The sequence below is a fragment of the Carassius auratus genome, chromosome 39 (genome assembly GCF_003368295.1).
Source record: "Carassius auratus strain Wakin chromosome 39, ASM336829v1, whole genome shotgun sequence".
NCBI lineage: Eukaryota > Metazoa > Chordata > Actinopteri > Cypriniformes > Cyprinidae > Carassius > Carassius auratus.
In genome coordinates this window covers 4,606,974-4,624,480 of record NC_039281.1, presented here as the reverse complement: position 1 = coordinate 4,624,480, position 17,507 = coordinate 4,606,974, and the positions used below count along the sequence as shown (strand labels likewise).

Genomic DNA, 17,507 nt, shown 5'->3' with positions numbered 1-17,507 from the left:
GCCCAAACTCTGCTGACATGGGTGGAATAGCAAGTCGCTTTGCTCCACATTGAGATGTGACAGTAATTCCTGTCTTGGGCAGTCTTATGTGTGATCTACAGAGTTTTTGCACATAATTAGGACCCTAACAAAGTCCAAATCTTTCAATGTGTGTGTTATTTCGCAAACTACATGCTACATTATAGTTCACACTTGGTGAGACATGACATTAAATAAAATTTCCTTAATTTAAACATGCAATAAAGACACACTGAATTATGAGATTATTGATGTTTTATATCTTATATAACCAAGTAAAGACATCAGAAAAATTGAAATCTTAATAAATACATTTAACACAATCAAAATGTACTACAGATATAAATAATTCATTTAAGAGCACGATAGTGTTATTTATACTATTACATTAACATGTATAGATAAATACATTATTACAAAAACACATACTATGTGTACGTATTTAATAACACAGTATATGACCAAAGAAGGTCTAACAGAGTCAGTCATTGTTCATAACTACAGAAAGCATCATAATGTTTTAATAAATTATAACATTTTTAACTATTTCATCTCCTTTGCGTGTTGTTTTTTCTGGTTTTGCATCTATAAATGAACAGAGACATTTTGTATCATTATATGTGCAGAAAAAAAAAACATTCAAAAAGCAATAAGACCATTTTAATGGGGGTAAAGCAAATGTTTTGCTATGAAATTTAACAAATGTTAAATACTGTACACATACTTACTGGTTCCAGTCACTCCATGAGGAATTACAGAATTCATCCCTCGCTCTCACACACACCGTCATCCCTTTTGTCACTGGCAGCTGCTGACTTTGTGTGAAGAAAATCTGAGCAAAACAAATATTAATAGATTACCAGGTCTGGCTAAAATAATAATACTTTTAATAGTTACAATTTAAGTCTTGCTTTCACAGAAATAAATTACATTTTAAGAAACACTAAAATTTGAAAATAGTTTGTAATAAATCGTTTGTTTGGTTAAATAAATGGACCCTAATTATTTCAAATGTAAATATTCCAAACACTCTTTTGAGCAGTAGCGTGTAGGGTTACCTCCTGTGAGTTCAGTTTGGAGCAGTCACAATTGTCATGTTTCCGACAACGAATCTCTTTCACTTGGAATGTAAGAGGGAAGTAGGATGATGGTGTGCTCCAGGAGTGGGGATATTTGACCTCTATGGATGTTTTATTGATCCGACTAATAGGCACCATATCAGGCCTCACTAAGAAGTGCAGAAATAGATTGTTTTTATATTCAAATGAGCAAGCATTCAAAATTCAATATTCTAAGACTCCATCTTAGCGATTTTTGAGAGCTCACCGATATCCATGATGTAGAACTTTGTATTGTAGGATTCAACAACAAAGCTGCTTCTGAAGTATATGGTCAGGTTGATACGCTCCACTTCTTCGGCATAGGGACAATAGTCATGGTCTAAGCATGTGACATATCCATTGGAATCCAGAGAACAGCTGATGTTGCTTCCACCAGGGCTGGAACAAAATCAGTCAAGTGTTTGTTTGTTTTTGTTTTTTTGACATTGTTGCAGATTGGAAACTCTAAGGTAAGATGGAGAAACTTACCGTGTGGCTTTGATATGAGCAACATGGCCGTTCCTATTTCTATCCCATTTCCAATCACATTTGAAGGAACCTCCATAGTTATTAGATGAACAATCGATGTAACCTTGTTTGGTAATTCAATAAATAAAAAAATAATATTAATCATAATGAAATAAAATATAATCATATAATCCAATTATGAAACCAAATTTAATCAAATAAATAAACAAATGCATTTTAGAAATAAAAAAAACACTGCCGTTCAAACATTGGGGGTCAATTTATTATTATTATTATTATTATTATTATTATTATTATTATTATTATTATTATTATTATTATTATTAAGAAATTAATACTTTTACACAGTCGATCAAAAGTGACAACACAGATATATGTATTTATTTATTTAATTCATAAATGTAATCTATAAATTAATTAATTTATATTCAGAATTTATAATGTTACAAAATATTTATCATCCAAATAAATGCTGTTCTTTTGAACATAATATTCAAATATTACGTATTTTTTTTTATTTTTTTTTTAATAAAAATTAAAACATTAATAAGCAGCATACTCATTTTCAAAACTGATAATAGGAAATGTTTTTGAGCAGCAATTCGGCATATTAGAATGATTTATGACTGGAGACTCACTGTATATAATTAATTAAAATACATTAAAATAGATAACATTTCTATTGTAATAATATTTCACACTTTTACTGTTTTTACTCTTTTTTTTTGCCAAATAAATAAAGCCTTGATGAGTATAAAAAAAAAAAAATCTTACTCCACCCCCCAATATATTTTTCAAACTACATGGTAGAAATAAATACTTTATTGTAAAATGTTTCACTACGGAAGGCTTGAAACTTACAATTTTTCAAACTAATATCATGACAATTTTACACAGTGTAAAAAAGGGTTGTACCTTTCTCAGGCGTATTCTTGATAAACTTCCTGTAGGTCCACTGAGCCAGCACCAGTGTGTGGTTTAGGTAGGATCCCTCACTACTGAAACAAGAGTAGTTGCCCCCCATCCACCCCTCTACTGTGACGACAATCCTGTTTCCTTGGGCATCAAGATTTTCATAGCCGTTTCTGGTCCATGTAATATTTTCCCCTTCATAAGCCTCTCCACAGATAAGAGGCACGTTTACATCCTCACCTACATTGGCATTCACCACAAGCACTGATGACAAACAATTGAAAAACAAATGAGAAGTGTATAGCAAATTTAACAATATGAGCCCCAATACAAATAAAATAAATGATAGCAGTTTATAAGTATGTTGTAGAAATTTTACACAGAAACACTTCTTTAGACACGATTCAGACAAACCATTTGGTTTAAGTGTCCAGTAGCTCTCTTCTGTTTTGATGGATCCATCAGCAGAGGACTGGAGAAACAACAACGCACTCAATAAGAGAAAAAACATCTGTTGGTGGAAAAAAGAGAAACGTTTATACTGCAATTATACGCTTAATCATCGGTTCTCAGCTGTGGCTGCAGGTCTATTCTTATAAAGTGAGAAATCAATGCGAAATGCAAAGAATAAAATGCAGCTAACCATACAGTCGTGCATTTAGGAAAGCAAAATTAATAGACTTATCAACTTCTAAAAGAGACAGGAAAACGTTGTATCAAGTTAATTCATTTGTTAAACTGGTAAATCATACTTCACTTGTTTATACAGGCATAAAATTGTCAGTTTTCATGTCATGTTAATAATCTTACTTATTATTGGGCCTATGCAGGTAGTGGTAACCTAGGCTAGGCTATAGAAAATTGGTCTTAAAATTAGTTTTGTTTATTTTATTTATTTTTATCATTACCATGTATAAACTGCATATATATATATCATAATTATTGAGTGATTATTTTCTTTACATTATAAAATGAGTTGGAAATAAGTGACTTACCCTTGATCACTCAAAAATTCAGAGATTAACCTCCACAACCAGATTGATGTTGCTTTAGTGTCGTGTTTTTTGTGGCAAGCTTATAAGTAATGTGTCAGGAGGGCAGAATTTCCCTGGCAAGAAAAAAAGACCAATGCAGGTTATAGAGGAACTTCAAACTTCAACTCCAGAACCCATTGTTCTCAGATATCATCACTAATTCTCTCACTTCCACTGAGCCTTCTCACTGTCCTCTCTCTTCTCTAATATCAGGCTATTTATATACAATCACACAGCCCATTCAGAACAATGTGATTATTTACTAGACTGTATTATATTTGGACAGGAAAAAAATAAGATATGAAATTGCTAATTGGTTTTCAATGTGGACTGTGTGAAGAATTCAGTCTAACGGGGGAGGAAAGATGTTAAGTCAATGTTTGTTTTCCAAAACCTCGGGTATTTTTTGTCACATGTTCTCATCTGAAAGTCAGAGGATGATTTACCTGGTTGCGTTACTTTGTTTGATTTGCTTGTCCCTACTATCTGTTGGTTTTTCCAATTAAGTTATTCCCCTATTCTCTCAGATAATGACATTTAGTGATTTGTACATTAAGATTACTGACAAGAAATTTCACAGTAGATGTTTGATGACACTTTTCAGCCTTTTTGAAAGATGTCCAGATAACATAGAAAAAAGAATGAAAGAAAGGAAAAAAGAAAACAGAACTCTCAGTAGATGTTATAAAACCTACAAAGAAATACCATTGTAATTTTTATACATCTAAGAACACAGACCTTTTACTACTAATAAAGTAGTAAAGTAGTTTTTTACACACACAAAAAAGAAAATTCTATGACTCTAGTTAAAGTTTTACAATGTGCATTTATTCTATCAAATTCTTAGGAGAAGTAGTGAATACAACATTGCGTACAAAAAGTAATAAAAAAATTTAATAAAACAATTATATAATTTTTTTTATAATAATAGTAATATAAAGCATATCATAAATTATTTCAAGTTTTTTTTTTTACACATTATGCTATATGAGATTCAACTATATACTGTATATATATATATATATATATATATATATATATATATATATATATATATATTATTATTATTATTTTTTTTTTTTTTTTTTTTCAGTTCAATTTAATTTAAGACAATACAACCAAGTCAATTTTAGTTAAACATTTAAGGCAGCAAGTGAATTTAAGTCTTTAAGTTGAAATTGGTGAATCTTTTTTTACAGTATTGTTACCGGAAAAAAACGTTTGGCATGTGTCAATCCAAAATCCATAAACGTGGAAATGTGAAAGGTGCCTTAATATCATGGTAACAAACAGCATTAATTGTAGATTGACAGTGGAAGCAGTTAAAATTCTTTCAGTCTAAAGAGCAAAATTAAGTTTAAGGGGGCTTTTTTCAAAGTTTCATTGCCTTCTTTCACTAACTAACACTACAATTACTCTGGATTATTTTTGTCTGCTGGATATTCACAAGAAAAAAAATCACTGAACGGATCAGAACACACTAATAATTGCTAATTCACATTTCCCTTTTAATTTACAATAACATGAGAACAATTGACAAATGTGTAATTTTTGATCATCTTTTTATGAAATTTTTATTCATCTGTAATACATTGCTTCGGTGGAATTTCAGTTGTACGGAATAACTCTTGTGCTTTTCTTTTCCCTTCCTCAGACATTCAGTTCTACCACTTCATGAAGCATGTGACAACATGGGGAAGAAACACATAATGGTGACATTTGACATGCTGGACTGGGATGCAGTTGGAGAAATTGGCTCTGAGGAGTTTTATGAGTTTCATAAAAATAATTGACAGTCTACAGTATAGTCAATATTTCAAGTAGATCAAAACCTTTCATCCAAGTTGTCCTAAAACCTTATTTTAACTTGGTTCTTAGCACAACATTGAAGAACTTTTTTGATCCACATCAAATGTTAACTGCTGTAGATGTAAATTGTGTTCTTTCTTGTTTTTCCCAGTCAAAATTACAAGGATCCTTTTCAGCTCTTTGCATTTTGTGACTGTTTGTCACTGTTAGCTGATACTTTCAGTAGAGGAACGGAAAGAAACCAATGCGTAAGCAGCAATCATAGTGGCTAACGCTTTCAGCAGATCAATTAGCAAAAAGAAGACAATTTGGTTGTAAGTAAAAATAATAATAATAGATAACATATGCTACATTTACGTAAACATCTAAATTTTATGTAACAAGTCTCCTGAGTGAAATACAAAAAAAAATACTAGCTATAAATGGCGGGTGACTATCTCCAATGTGTTCATAGAGAGTGTTGTAAATTTAAGACAAATATGGAAAATAATATTTATGTGGACTGTTGTGTGATCAGGGAATAACTTGTGCATAATAGAGCACTAAATCTATTTGCGAGCAATTAAATCTAAGCGAGTTTCAGGAGTTTTACCATGATGTGCATGGATGCCAAAAAGGAGTTCTAAAGAAAACGTGGAAGATTACACCGTCTCATGGATGTCTGCACACATATTTTGTGAAAGAAGATGAACTTCATTTACTTCACTGAGTAAAATATGCTTGAGAAATAAAAGTAAAGTGTCTTCTGATTATTTTCAGTTGACTACTGTCTGATGTAATTGAAGGAAAAACAATAATAGTAATAGTAGCCTAAGTATCAAATGTAAAACAGAAGAGATAATTAGGTATTTGCTAAGAATTATATTGTAGTGGTTATATATATGGATCTATGTAGATCATACACTAGTCACATGTTTTACTTAAGAGAAACTTTCACAGGATTCAGTTTTCAGTTCATTTCTGTAAAAGATACAAACCTTTACATTGTGGCTACGCAGAAGCTATTTATATATTTCCACTGTCAATGTCCCCAAAAAATATACAGTTCATTATCTGGGCACTATGTGAGGATGTTACAATGGAACCTATTGTTAATTAGTCAGATTTGTCTGTTGACAAGTGAACTTATATGTTTACTGATAGTTTACTAATTAAATACTTTGTTCACTTTGAAGGATAGTCTCAGTAAACTACTAGTTTAGTAGTTTTATACTGCAAGTATACTCATAAGTTTTCTTTAAGTGAACTTTACATCATCCTTTAAGTATACTACTATGTTCGTATTTAGGCTTTAATGTGTATATATTTTGTTACGTGAATATCTGAACATACAAAACATCAAAAGAAAGAACAGGGTATCTGCTTGTAAACAAAACCATTTTATTCTAGCTCCATGGATTATTTGTTAAACACTTTAACGTGTTTCATAAAAAATAAAGAAATAACATTTTGAACAAAAAGCTGAAAAAAGACTATGAATTGAATTCAGAATGATAATCAAAACGTAGATGGAGTCGATCAACACCCCAAAGCTTGACTGTAATTATTACCTCTTCATCGGTCAACATTCTTTTTTCTTCACTTTTTTGGAAATTCTGTGCAGAAGATGTGTACTAGCGCCCTCTACCGTATAATAATGAAAACACAGATTCTAGGAGTATAGCTCAAATATATTTAGACTTTTTGTAAGTGTACGATTTCCCTTCACCCTGAAACCTTTTAAATATTTGAAAGTTTCTACCACAATAGTTTATTGAGTAAAACTGAGCTTTCACATGTCCAGTATACTTAAATGTCAATTGAAATACATATATGAGGAGTACATGAAGACCATTTCTGAGAAGTACATACAAAGTAAACTAAAAGCATGCATTCCTATTTTTAGTTTAAAAGAAGTATACAAATAGCACACTTGAATGATTTTCATAAGGGATATGCTTCCCTTCACCCTGAAACCTTTTAAACCTTTGAAAGTTTTTACCACAATAGTTTATTGAGTAAAACTGAGATTTCACATGCATAGAGCAGAGACAAGAGAGGAGGGAGAGAGAGTTTATTTCCCACATTTACCACTAAAAGAGAAGTTGACTGATCACCTTTAGCAGCTGACAACACCATGTGACACACTGTCCTTTCTGAATCTCGTTACTATAGATAACTTCGTTAATAGGAGTTATGCAATACAAACAAGTTGTACATTAATGTAGATTTGGAGTAGAAACAGTCTATTTTAATTCATTTATTTATTTATATTTTTTGAAAATGCTTGTATAATCCTCTTTAATGAAAGTTTTAACTCAAAGCATATAAGGCTCTTTGAGATGCTTTATTACAGCCAGAAATGGGCAATAGTGTACCAGTGCTGATATAAATATATCCATATATCCATATCCATATATATATATATATATATATATATCCATATATATATATATATATATATATATATATATATATATATATATATATATATATATATCCATATATATATATATATATATATATATATATATATATATATATATATATATCCATATATATATATATATATATATATATATATATATATATATATATATATATACTGTATATATATATATATATATCCATATATATATATATATATATATATATATATATATATATATATATATATATATATATATATATATATATATATATACTGTGTATATATATATATATCCATATATATATATATATATATATATATATGTAGTCAACATGAACAGTGGCTGAATTTAGATCTGTAAACTAATGTGCTACTCTTACTACTTTTGTTCTTACTACTCTTACTACTTTTTTCTTATTCTTACTATTTTCTGTGCACTTTCAAAGTTCAAAGTCAAAAGAGGTCAGTATTTTTTTTTTTTTTTTTTTATTTAATTAATACTTTTATTCAGACACAATGTGATAACCGCAAACACAACCAGAAAGCAAACCAAAACGGGAAGCCTGCAACAAGACAAATATTTTACCACTCACTTAACTTGTTAAATGAGCTACTGAAATGATGCAGAGTGCTTAGATATGAGTCTTGTGAAACATGATTAAAGCTGCAGTAGGGAACTTTTGACGCTCTAGCGGTTAATAAACAGAACTGCTTGCGTCTTGCGGAAGAACATTGTAGCCGGAACTACTTCTCTCTGTTTATGTCTATGAAGAATCACAAAGGTACTGTGTTACTCCGCCGCGGTACCCCCAAAGCAATCTAAAATAGTCCGAATATAAACACTTATTATAGGTGCACCCTAGTGATTCGGGACAAGCTAAAAACACGGTTTGGAAAATGGATTCATGGTGTACTCGCTCATTATGTTCATTTTTCTACATTTTGAACACAAACAAAGTTACGGACCGCAGCTCTGATTGGTTGTTTCTTACCGGGAGCGCATGACTTTCTGCAAATGGCAATAGGACCACTGGGAGGAGCCAGAGGAGCTTGATTTTTTTTCACATATTATCTGTCTCATATTCTACTGTCAGGACATAATGACAGGTTTAATAAATATGTAAAAAATATTTTTTTTACAAAAGTTCCCTACAGCACCTTTAACACAGGCACTGTCATTTGAATAGATTTTGATGAGAAGGTGTTGTGTCCACTAGATGGCAGCAATCATTTAAGGGAATCATGTGGTTAGGAGCCCATTAAGTGACATGACACGATTTAAGATGTACTGTAAAGAGATAAGCATAAGACTGCTCTAACATTCAGTGTGAACATTCAAAAAAAGAAACTTCATTGCCATGCAAGGGAGCTCTCTGGGAAAGGTGCTTTATCATCTGTCTGGTGCTATGACTGACAGATAGATCAATAACTGTAGGCTTATTATAGCAGAGTCAAAGGCGGTAAATCCAGGTGACTCAGGAAAGATCCTAATGAAAAGCAAACCCGCACCAAGTCACTGATCACAAGTGTATCAAAGGCAAAACAAGAGTCATGAGAGCTTTATTCATGAGAGCTTTATTAGTCTAATAAGCAGTATATTAGACAGCCATTCCCAGAGCAGCCGTCCCTTTCGCCATTTGAGCTAACTTAGCTTTTAAATGTAGTCAGAAGTTAAGTGTCATTAAGTTTATAGATTAAATTACAAAAAATAGCTAAATTGTCTACTAAATCTACTGAAATTGGGTGCACCCATTGGGTCTTTTGCTATATCATGACCTTTTTATATCGTTTCACACAAATTAGGATTACAGGATTATTGCACAATACTATGTTATAACCTTAAAACACTTTTACTATAGTGCATGGTGAATGCATTTGTTAACCAGTACAATTTTAATGTTAGCATTAAATAAGCAGGTACAGCACAGCACTCACAATGCAGAGTGCTACAAGTCTTGTGAATCATGATTCACCACAAAAAAGCGCAAAGACTTGGTTGGATTAGCAAATGTTTTTTATCCCATGTTTGCTTTTGTTAACATTATCTTGTTAACACTATCACTTATGTTTATGGTTTAGTGCAGATAGTGTGTTATTTCCATTCCAGCAGCAAAAGCATTAACTTTCTAGTGCCACTGCTTGGAGATTTAATCTCAAAACTGTCATTATCTGACAACTGACAAGAAATGTCCAGAAGGCAACATAGTATCATTTTGTAGAAACGTCACCACAATCAAAGTTGCAACTAACATGTGGGGCGTCATACAGTAGGCCTACAAAGAAACAGTGTTCTAACCTGTCTGAAAAACATATTTATAATGATAATCAAATAGCTTAATAGTACATTTGACTATAATGCTTTTCTTGAATACTCATAGTGTTACTGTCATGTTTTTTTCTGCCTACTGTATCCATTCCCTTACTAAAGACTTTTCAAGAGCTTTCAAGAGTGATAACAGCAGATTAATCACAAGGTGCACACATATGAGAACGAAGTGGTACTTGACTTGAAGCACTGGAAAGGTCAGAAAAATCCACGTCATGTATATTTAATGTGAACATATTTGAGGCTCATCAAGACACAGTTAGATTAAACTATGAATCCATCAGACATAAGTGAATATAGCAGTATTGTGACAGGCTGTAAAATCCATCTCTAACAAGCCGTCTAGATCTAAAATGGATATTTTTTTGTGTATTTTGAAACAAGTATCACTTCAGAATATTTTATCCCTTCTAGCAGCTCTGACAAAAGGGCTGGAAAGCCCTGGCCTAAGCTGTTCAGTATAGAGGGAATCCGAATATTAGACTTCACAGAGGAAGTGAGTCATTTTGAAGTGTGAGAACAAAAACAACAGTGAAAACAGAATATACTTCAGGAAAAACCTGCGAAGTACCCCAGGATGTGTAAAAGGTATTATATCATGAGGTAAGGATATGCTTACCCATCCATGATGGCCTGAGCTAGTTCATGATCACCTCTCAGATCCCCTTATGTCCCTAAAAGGCTGGACCGGTTTCCCAGAATTCATCTCTCTTGCTGCATAGCTGGCCATCCGTCACTGGCTACTCACTTTTCCATCTGGGTTCGTTCCAACATCCACTGGACAGAAAAGCAGGCGGGACACAAACATTAATATTCCCTTTTTTGACCACATAAATGATATAAACTAGAGCAAACAATAGGCTACAAATCTTAAAACAGATATTTTGCATATAAACAGATTATTAATTCAGGAATAGATCATCATAATACGTAATTAAAACAAAACAGAAAAGGAAAACAAAACATGTGAATCTTCCTCATTTCCTTTTCCCTTTATGGATGTAAATAACATGATCTAATGGTATCAACTAATCTGAGGTTTTCATCTGAGGTCCGTTGACACAATGTGTGTTTGTGTGTGAGTGGATTTGGTTTTGGCTACACTGTGGTGACTGAATGTCCCCACAAAGAAACTTAAAATGACCTACACTGTGGGAACCAGCCAGTGGTCCTCATAAGGGAAAATGGCTTAGCCTGATGTCTAATGTAAAAATATTTAATCTGGCGAAGAACATTTCTGTTTAGTAATTTAAAACATGATCGATAATCTATATATGCATATACGGAGTATATTGTATTATTATTATTTTTTTATTGTATTTATTTATTTTTGCTAGACGTGTGTGTGGCGGTGTGTCTGTGTGGCTATTTATTATTTATTAGGACAAAACAACACATTCATTATCTCACCACCAGGGGTCGCTAAAGTCTCATAATTAAATAGTCACACTTACCTTATTACTCTCTCTCTCTCTCTCTTTTCCAAGTTATTGAAATAAAATCAATAAATCATAAAAATCCAAAAGAAATTCTCATTCTCTCTAACATTTATTGAAGTACATTGAACAAAATATTAATTAATTAAAAATGTTTGTATAGTGTTTTGAATGATCAATTTTCATTTATTATTTTGTTCGATTTTTTAATTATCAAATACTGAGTAACAAAAATGCTTTCTATGTGTTCCCTTTCTAACAAGATTTTAATGTTCGACTGTAATCATAATGTAGAACCTGATACTTATCTAACCAAAAATATCCAAACCTTGACAAAAAGTAATCTTTTAGAATGTGTAGAATGTGTGTTTTTTTATTTTCTTTTTTTAAAGGAATGTTTTATAGAGAACATATTGACTGTTCCCAACATGACAAAGTCTACAATAATTTCATCAGTTACCATGTTTCCCACCAAGCTTTGGAAAAATGTACATTCTGTCGTGATGACATATGATGGCAGATTGGCACCACAATGAGACCTAATGGTTTGGTCCAGGAATAGAGGCCAAGAAAGTGGCTGCCTGTTTTATTCTGCTGCAGATGGAATGAAAAATTGTACTTGTTTGCTCAGGAAATATTTAGGCCAGACCACCACTGAGGACTCCTGCTCTGTAAAAAAATTACCTTACCCAAAGTGTGTTGTTCCCTTTTAAGGTATATATATATATATATATATATATATATATATATATATATATATATATATACTGCATATATATATATATATATATATTTCATGCCAAATATTGGCTCATTTTGGATTTCATGAGAGTTACACATTCCAAAAACGTTGGGACAGATAGCAATAAGAAGCTGGAAAAGTTAAATCTACATATAAGGAACAGCTGGAGGACCAATTTGCAACTTATTAGGTAAATTGTCGATTGGGTATAAAAAGATCCTCTCAGTGCATAATATCAACCAAAGATTCAGAGAATCTTGAACAATCTCTGTGAGTAAGGGTCAAGGCTGGAAAACTATACTGGATGCCGTGATCTTCGGGGCCCAAAGACAGCACTGCATCACATATAGGAATGCTACTGTAATGGAAATCACAACATGGGCTCAGGAATACTTCCAGAAAACATTGAAGGTGAACACAATCCATTGTGCCATTCACCGTTGCCGGCTAAAACTTTATAGGTCAAAAAAGAAACCATAAACATGATCCAGAAGCACAGGTGTTTTCTCTGGGCCAAGGCTCATTTAAAATGGACTGTGGCAAAGTGGAAAACTGTTCTGTGGTCAGACGAATCAAAATTTGAAGTTCTTTTTGGAAAACTGGGATGCCATGTCATCCGAACTAAAGAGGACAAGGACAACCCAAGTTGTTACAGTACAGATCTTTCACCCATATAAAACATTTGGCGCATCATAAAGAGGAAGATACGACAAAGAAGACCTAAGACAGTTGAGCAACTAGAAGCCTGTATTAGACAAGAATGGGATGACATTCCTATTCCTAAACTTGATCAACTTGTCTTCTCAGTCCCCAGACATTTGCAGACTGTTATAAAAAGACAAGGGGATGCCACACAGTGGTAAACATGGCCTTTTTTGAGATGTGCTGATGCCATGAAATTTAAAATCAACTTATTTTTCCCTTAAAATGATACATTATCTCAGTTTAAACATTTGATTTGGTATGTTCTATTCTGAATAAAATATTGAAATTTCACATCATTGCATTCTGTTTTTATTCACAATTTGTACAGTGTCCCAACTTTTTTGGAATCTGGTTTGTGTATATTTATATATATATATATATATATTGCACAACAAAGTTTTTAAATTACTCCAAGCTGGTTTGAAAATGCTAATTCCCATTGTATACAATATCTCCCTCTGCCAATGTGGAAAGTCACTGAGGTGTGTTGGGCTGTAAAATACTGTGTGTGGAAATAGAAAGCAACTTTTTATCACTCTCTGCCATAAAGCCTGAGGATATGGTTTGACAGAGAAGGGGCATATTGACTTCCCCAGTAACTACACAATCTACCTACCTGTTCTCTGCATCTTTTGGATCACACCATAATACATAAAAAATGGCAGCGGCATCAATTGGGTATTAGATATAAGAAATCAATGTTCTAACAGATATGAGAGGTACAAGCATAAAGTGTCGAAGCATATGATAATTATATGTTGAGAACAACCAGGAAAGTGTGCAGATGTTTGATTTTTCAAGGCTCATTTATATGGCTATTTAACACATGAGAGGAGGCATTGACTGCTAATTGCAGTTCCCATATTCTCCGCTTACTCTGATTGGTTCTTATTGTAGACTTGTGTAACTCGGTGATGATTAACATATATTACCTAGAATAGGGACTGTAGAGTTCAGTGAAAAGTTAGACAAGCTTGCCATTTCATAATCAATGTATTTTTCAGCAAATTGAGCCATGACAGAAATTTGCAAAACTGCCAGAAAAATGTGCAAAAAGATGCATGTTTAAGGGTCACAATCTTATCTACACCTAAAAAGTGCATTTTATTACCTCAGAGTAGTTATACACTCACCGGCCACTTTATTAGGTAAACCTGTTCAATTGCTGTGGAAACACAAATTGCTAATCAGCCAATCACATGGCAGCAACTCAATGCATTTAGGTATCTAGATGTGGTGAAGATGACTTGTTGAAATTCAAACCAAGCATCAGAATGGGGAAGAAAGGGGATTTAACTGACTTTGAACGTGGAATGGTTGTTTGCCAGACGGGCTGGTATGAGTATTTCAAAAACTGCTGATCTACTGGGATTTTCACACACAACCATCTCTAGGGTTGACCAAGAAGGTGAGTGTGATTTCACCAAGTACAAAATTCCAATCAATCAATCAGAATCGAGATATAAGATTTCAGGAAATCTGTTTTAGGCTTAAAATTAGGGTTAGGTGATTCTACACTCTTGTATATCAGCTATCATTTCCCACTGATTTTACGAATAAATTATGGGTAAGGTTAGGTAGCACCTTGTTGATGTCAGAAGTCATAAGAGAATGGGCAGACTGGTTAGAGATGATAGAAAGGCAACAGTAACTTAGATAACCACTTGTGACAACCAAGGTATGCAGAATATCATCTCTGAATGCACAACACGTCGAACCCTGAAGCAGATGGGCTACAGCAGCAGAAGACCACACCGGGTGCTGCTCATGTCAGCTAAGAGCAGGAAATGGAAGCTACAATTCGCACAGGCTCACCAAAATTGAGTATTGTTGCTGACCATGTCCATCCCTTAATGACTACAGTGTACCCATATTCTGATGCTTACTTCCAGCAGGATAATGCACCATGTCACAAAGCTCAAATCAGCTCAGACTCATCTCATGACAATAAGTTCAGTGTACTCAAAAGGCCTCCACAGTCACCAGATCTCAATCCAATAGAGCAGCTTTGGGATGTGGTGGAACAGGACATTTGTATCGTGGACACCTAAAGGTACAATTTTCACTTATTCTTCGAGAGTATACAAATTATTATATCGGCATAGAAACCCTCACAGGCGCACACAATGATAACTAGAAAATCCTAGTAAAAAGGGGAATGACCTGATTATTGATCGCTGAACCACATTTACAATTGGAACTAGTCTTCATTATTGGGATATTTCCCAAATAGAACACTTGATGTGGACAGTAGTGTGTCATTTCAGTGTTCTCGCAATCGATGGAGGTCACAAGGGCACGGTACTGTTGTAGGCGTTCCTACAGCTGGATGCCCTGAGGCCTGTTTCATAAATCCTGTGTCTATCGTGGGTGAGCGTAACTTCAACACTAGGCTGCTATTGTGCTTTCTGCAGGAAAACAGAATAAAGTTATAAGAAATAAGTCATTTCTGCATTGAATGTTTTCTTAAACAATACCCATAACTGTAGGATGTCCAAGATTAGAGATTACACATCTATATTGAGCCCTTTTGAAAAGCTTGCATTGGTGCAAAAGTCAACAGCAGATTGTTACCTAACAGTCCGTGTGGCAGAGTATAGATACAGAGGAGACCTGAGCGTGCTTTATGGAACAGGACCGCAGAGGAGGGCCACGAGGGCTGAAGATGTCATTTGGGAAATGGCCTTAAAGCTGTTTTCATGCCCTTCAACTTCTGTTTATCAGGATGTGTAAGAGAAGAGCTCCTAGAATGCTAATACTAAATAAACACACAAACACATGAATTAAATTTCCCATGCATTCCTTACCCAAATAATTTTATCAGACTTCCCAGCAGAGACATAAAATAACAATGATCTTTTAATGAAAAGAAGCCTGTGAAACATTTCTTTATAAGCAGAAGTGCTACCGATGTTAAAGCACAGGGCCAACGAAGATGACCGATTCGCCTGGAAACAACATTTACCACTGGGATTTTAAAACACACGTAAAGTGATTTTTATTAGAGAAGATCAATAACCTAACAGACAGTTCATAAAGAAAATTGATAAGCTTAATATTCTACCTGAAAAATTTGATTTATTTTGCTGTTGCATATATAACCATGGTTTCTATAATCACCGGAAATAAAGTATAAAAAGTTTTCTTAAAGACCTACAATGGCTTAAAAAAAGTTTTTCTCTCTCTAGACATTGCTAGCATGCAAAAGCATGCGAAAAACAGACATTGGTCAATGAGCCAAAATCCGCATGGACCTTGCTCTCTTGAAATTAAATTTAGCCATCTCAAATCATCTACTTAAATCATTTGAAAAACTTATGCCTGAAGTCAAATGTCCAGACTGAATCTTATGACTCAATTGCATCATAGGAAATCAAATTAACTATAAACAATTGCCTGCAAATGTTAACATTTCCTTGAAGCTGTGGTCACATTGCGTGTGATTGTCATACTTCAGAATCTTAGCTGATTAGTATTAACTTCTTTGATCAGAAAGACAGAATTTGTAACATTTTCACACAATGACTTTGAAATCTTGGTAAATTTACAACCCAATAAAATACAAAACAAAGGGAAAGCATAATGCAGTCCAATCAGCATTGACTCTGCTTCACTTGCAGTCACCTGAAAAGACAATACTAGCATTGCAAGCTGAGCTGTGTTTGTGCTTTCCACTGTTTTGTTCTGTGTCTCCCTTTCAGCTCTTCAGGAGTTAGGAGGAACATTGAGAAAGCCGAGAAATCAAAAGACTTTCTGGATGGAGTAGTGAAGTTAGTTTCTTTCTCTCTCTCTCTCTCCCTCTTTCTTTCCATTGTTTCTCTTTGAAGCTTTAGATGCTCAGCATGACATGTATTTATACTGAATAAATACAGGATACATATTTATATTAAATTATAAGTTCAACTGCATAGGGATGGATGGCCTTTCAGATACCTGGAACATCTATTTTCTGTGTACTGTATAGTATCATCTACTCATTAGCATATGACAGGTACACCATCGCAGTATCTTTAGGCTACGTTTTACTCCTCCATATTTGATGCTAATTTGATGCAATAAGATTTTGCATGCAGGCGTGATAAAATAAACAATTGCTTCGGTACTTTAGCTGTGGCATAAAGCAATACAGATGGTATTTGTTACAAAGCACACTCAGTCTTTTCACCCATACAATGTAAATGTGTTGAGCATACAAAAGAATGTGCAAAATAAGATATACACTATGTGAGATTCTATATGGGGAAAGCAGTGGCATCTTACAGCTGAGCAGGAGAGAATATCTGTATTCAGAGAATTTACTTCTTATTTTATACCGCCGTTCAGACATAATGAGAAAAGCACATTTTTATTGGCTGAATTGATTGCAGTACTATTGCTTGATGAGTTCATTTTACTTTCAGTCAGACAAAAGTCTATCAGAGATACAATTTGCATGCTATAGGGAGTGTTTTTTTCTCTGTGGCCCTAAATGTTTCGCAATGTTCCCTGCTTTCAGAAATTTTGATTATCCTACCATGAGTACATTA

General features: G+C 33.5%; 1 protein-coding gene across 1 annotated transcript in view; it reads right to left on the bottom strand.

Annotated features, from left to right (window-relative positions):
* Positions 1-742: 742 nt before the first annotated feature.
* LOC113057745 (interleukin-12 subunit beta-like) overlaps positions 743-17,507 on the bottom strand; it is a 47,584-nt gene continuing 30,819 nt past the window's right edge. Inside the window, exons 2-8 of the mRNA XM_026225244.1 lie at positions 10,718-10,875; positions 2,934-3,030; positions 2,523-2,783; positions 1,608-1,710; positions 1,345-1,517; positions 1,077-1,246; positions 743-850 (exon numbers count right to left, since the gene is read on the bottom strand). Of these exons, the coding sequence (XP_026081029.1) occupies positions 743-850; positions 1,077-1,246; positions 1,345-1,517; positions 1,608-1,710; positions 2,523-2,783; positions 2,934-3,030 (912 nt within the window). The 5' untranslated portion in view covers positions 10,718-10,875. The remainder of the gene's footprint in view (positions 851-1,076; positions 1,247-1,344; positions 1,518-1,607; positions 1,711-2,522; positions 2,784-2,933; positions 3,031-10,717; positions 10,876-17,507) is intronic.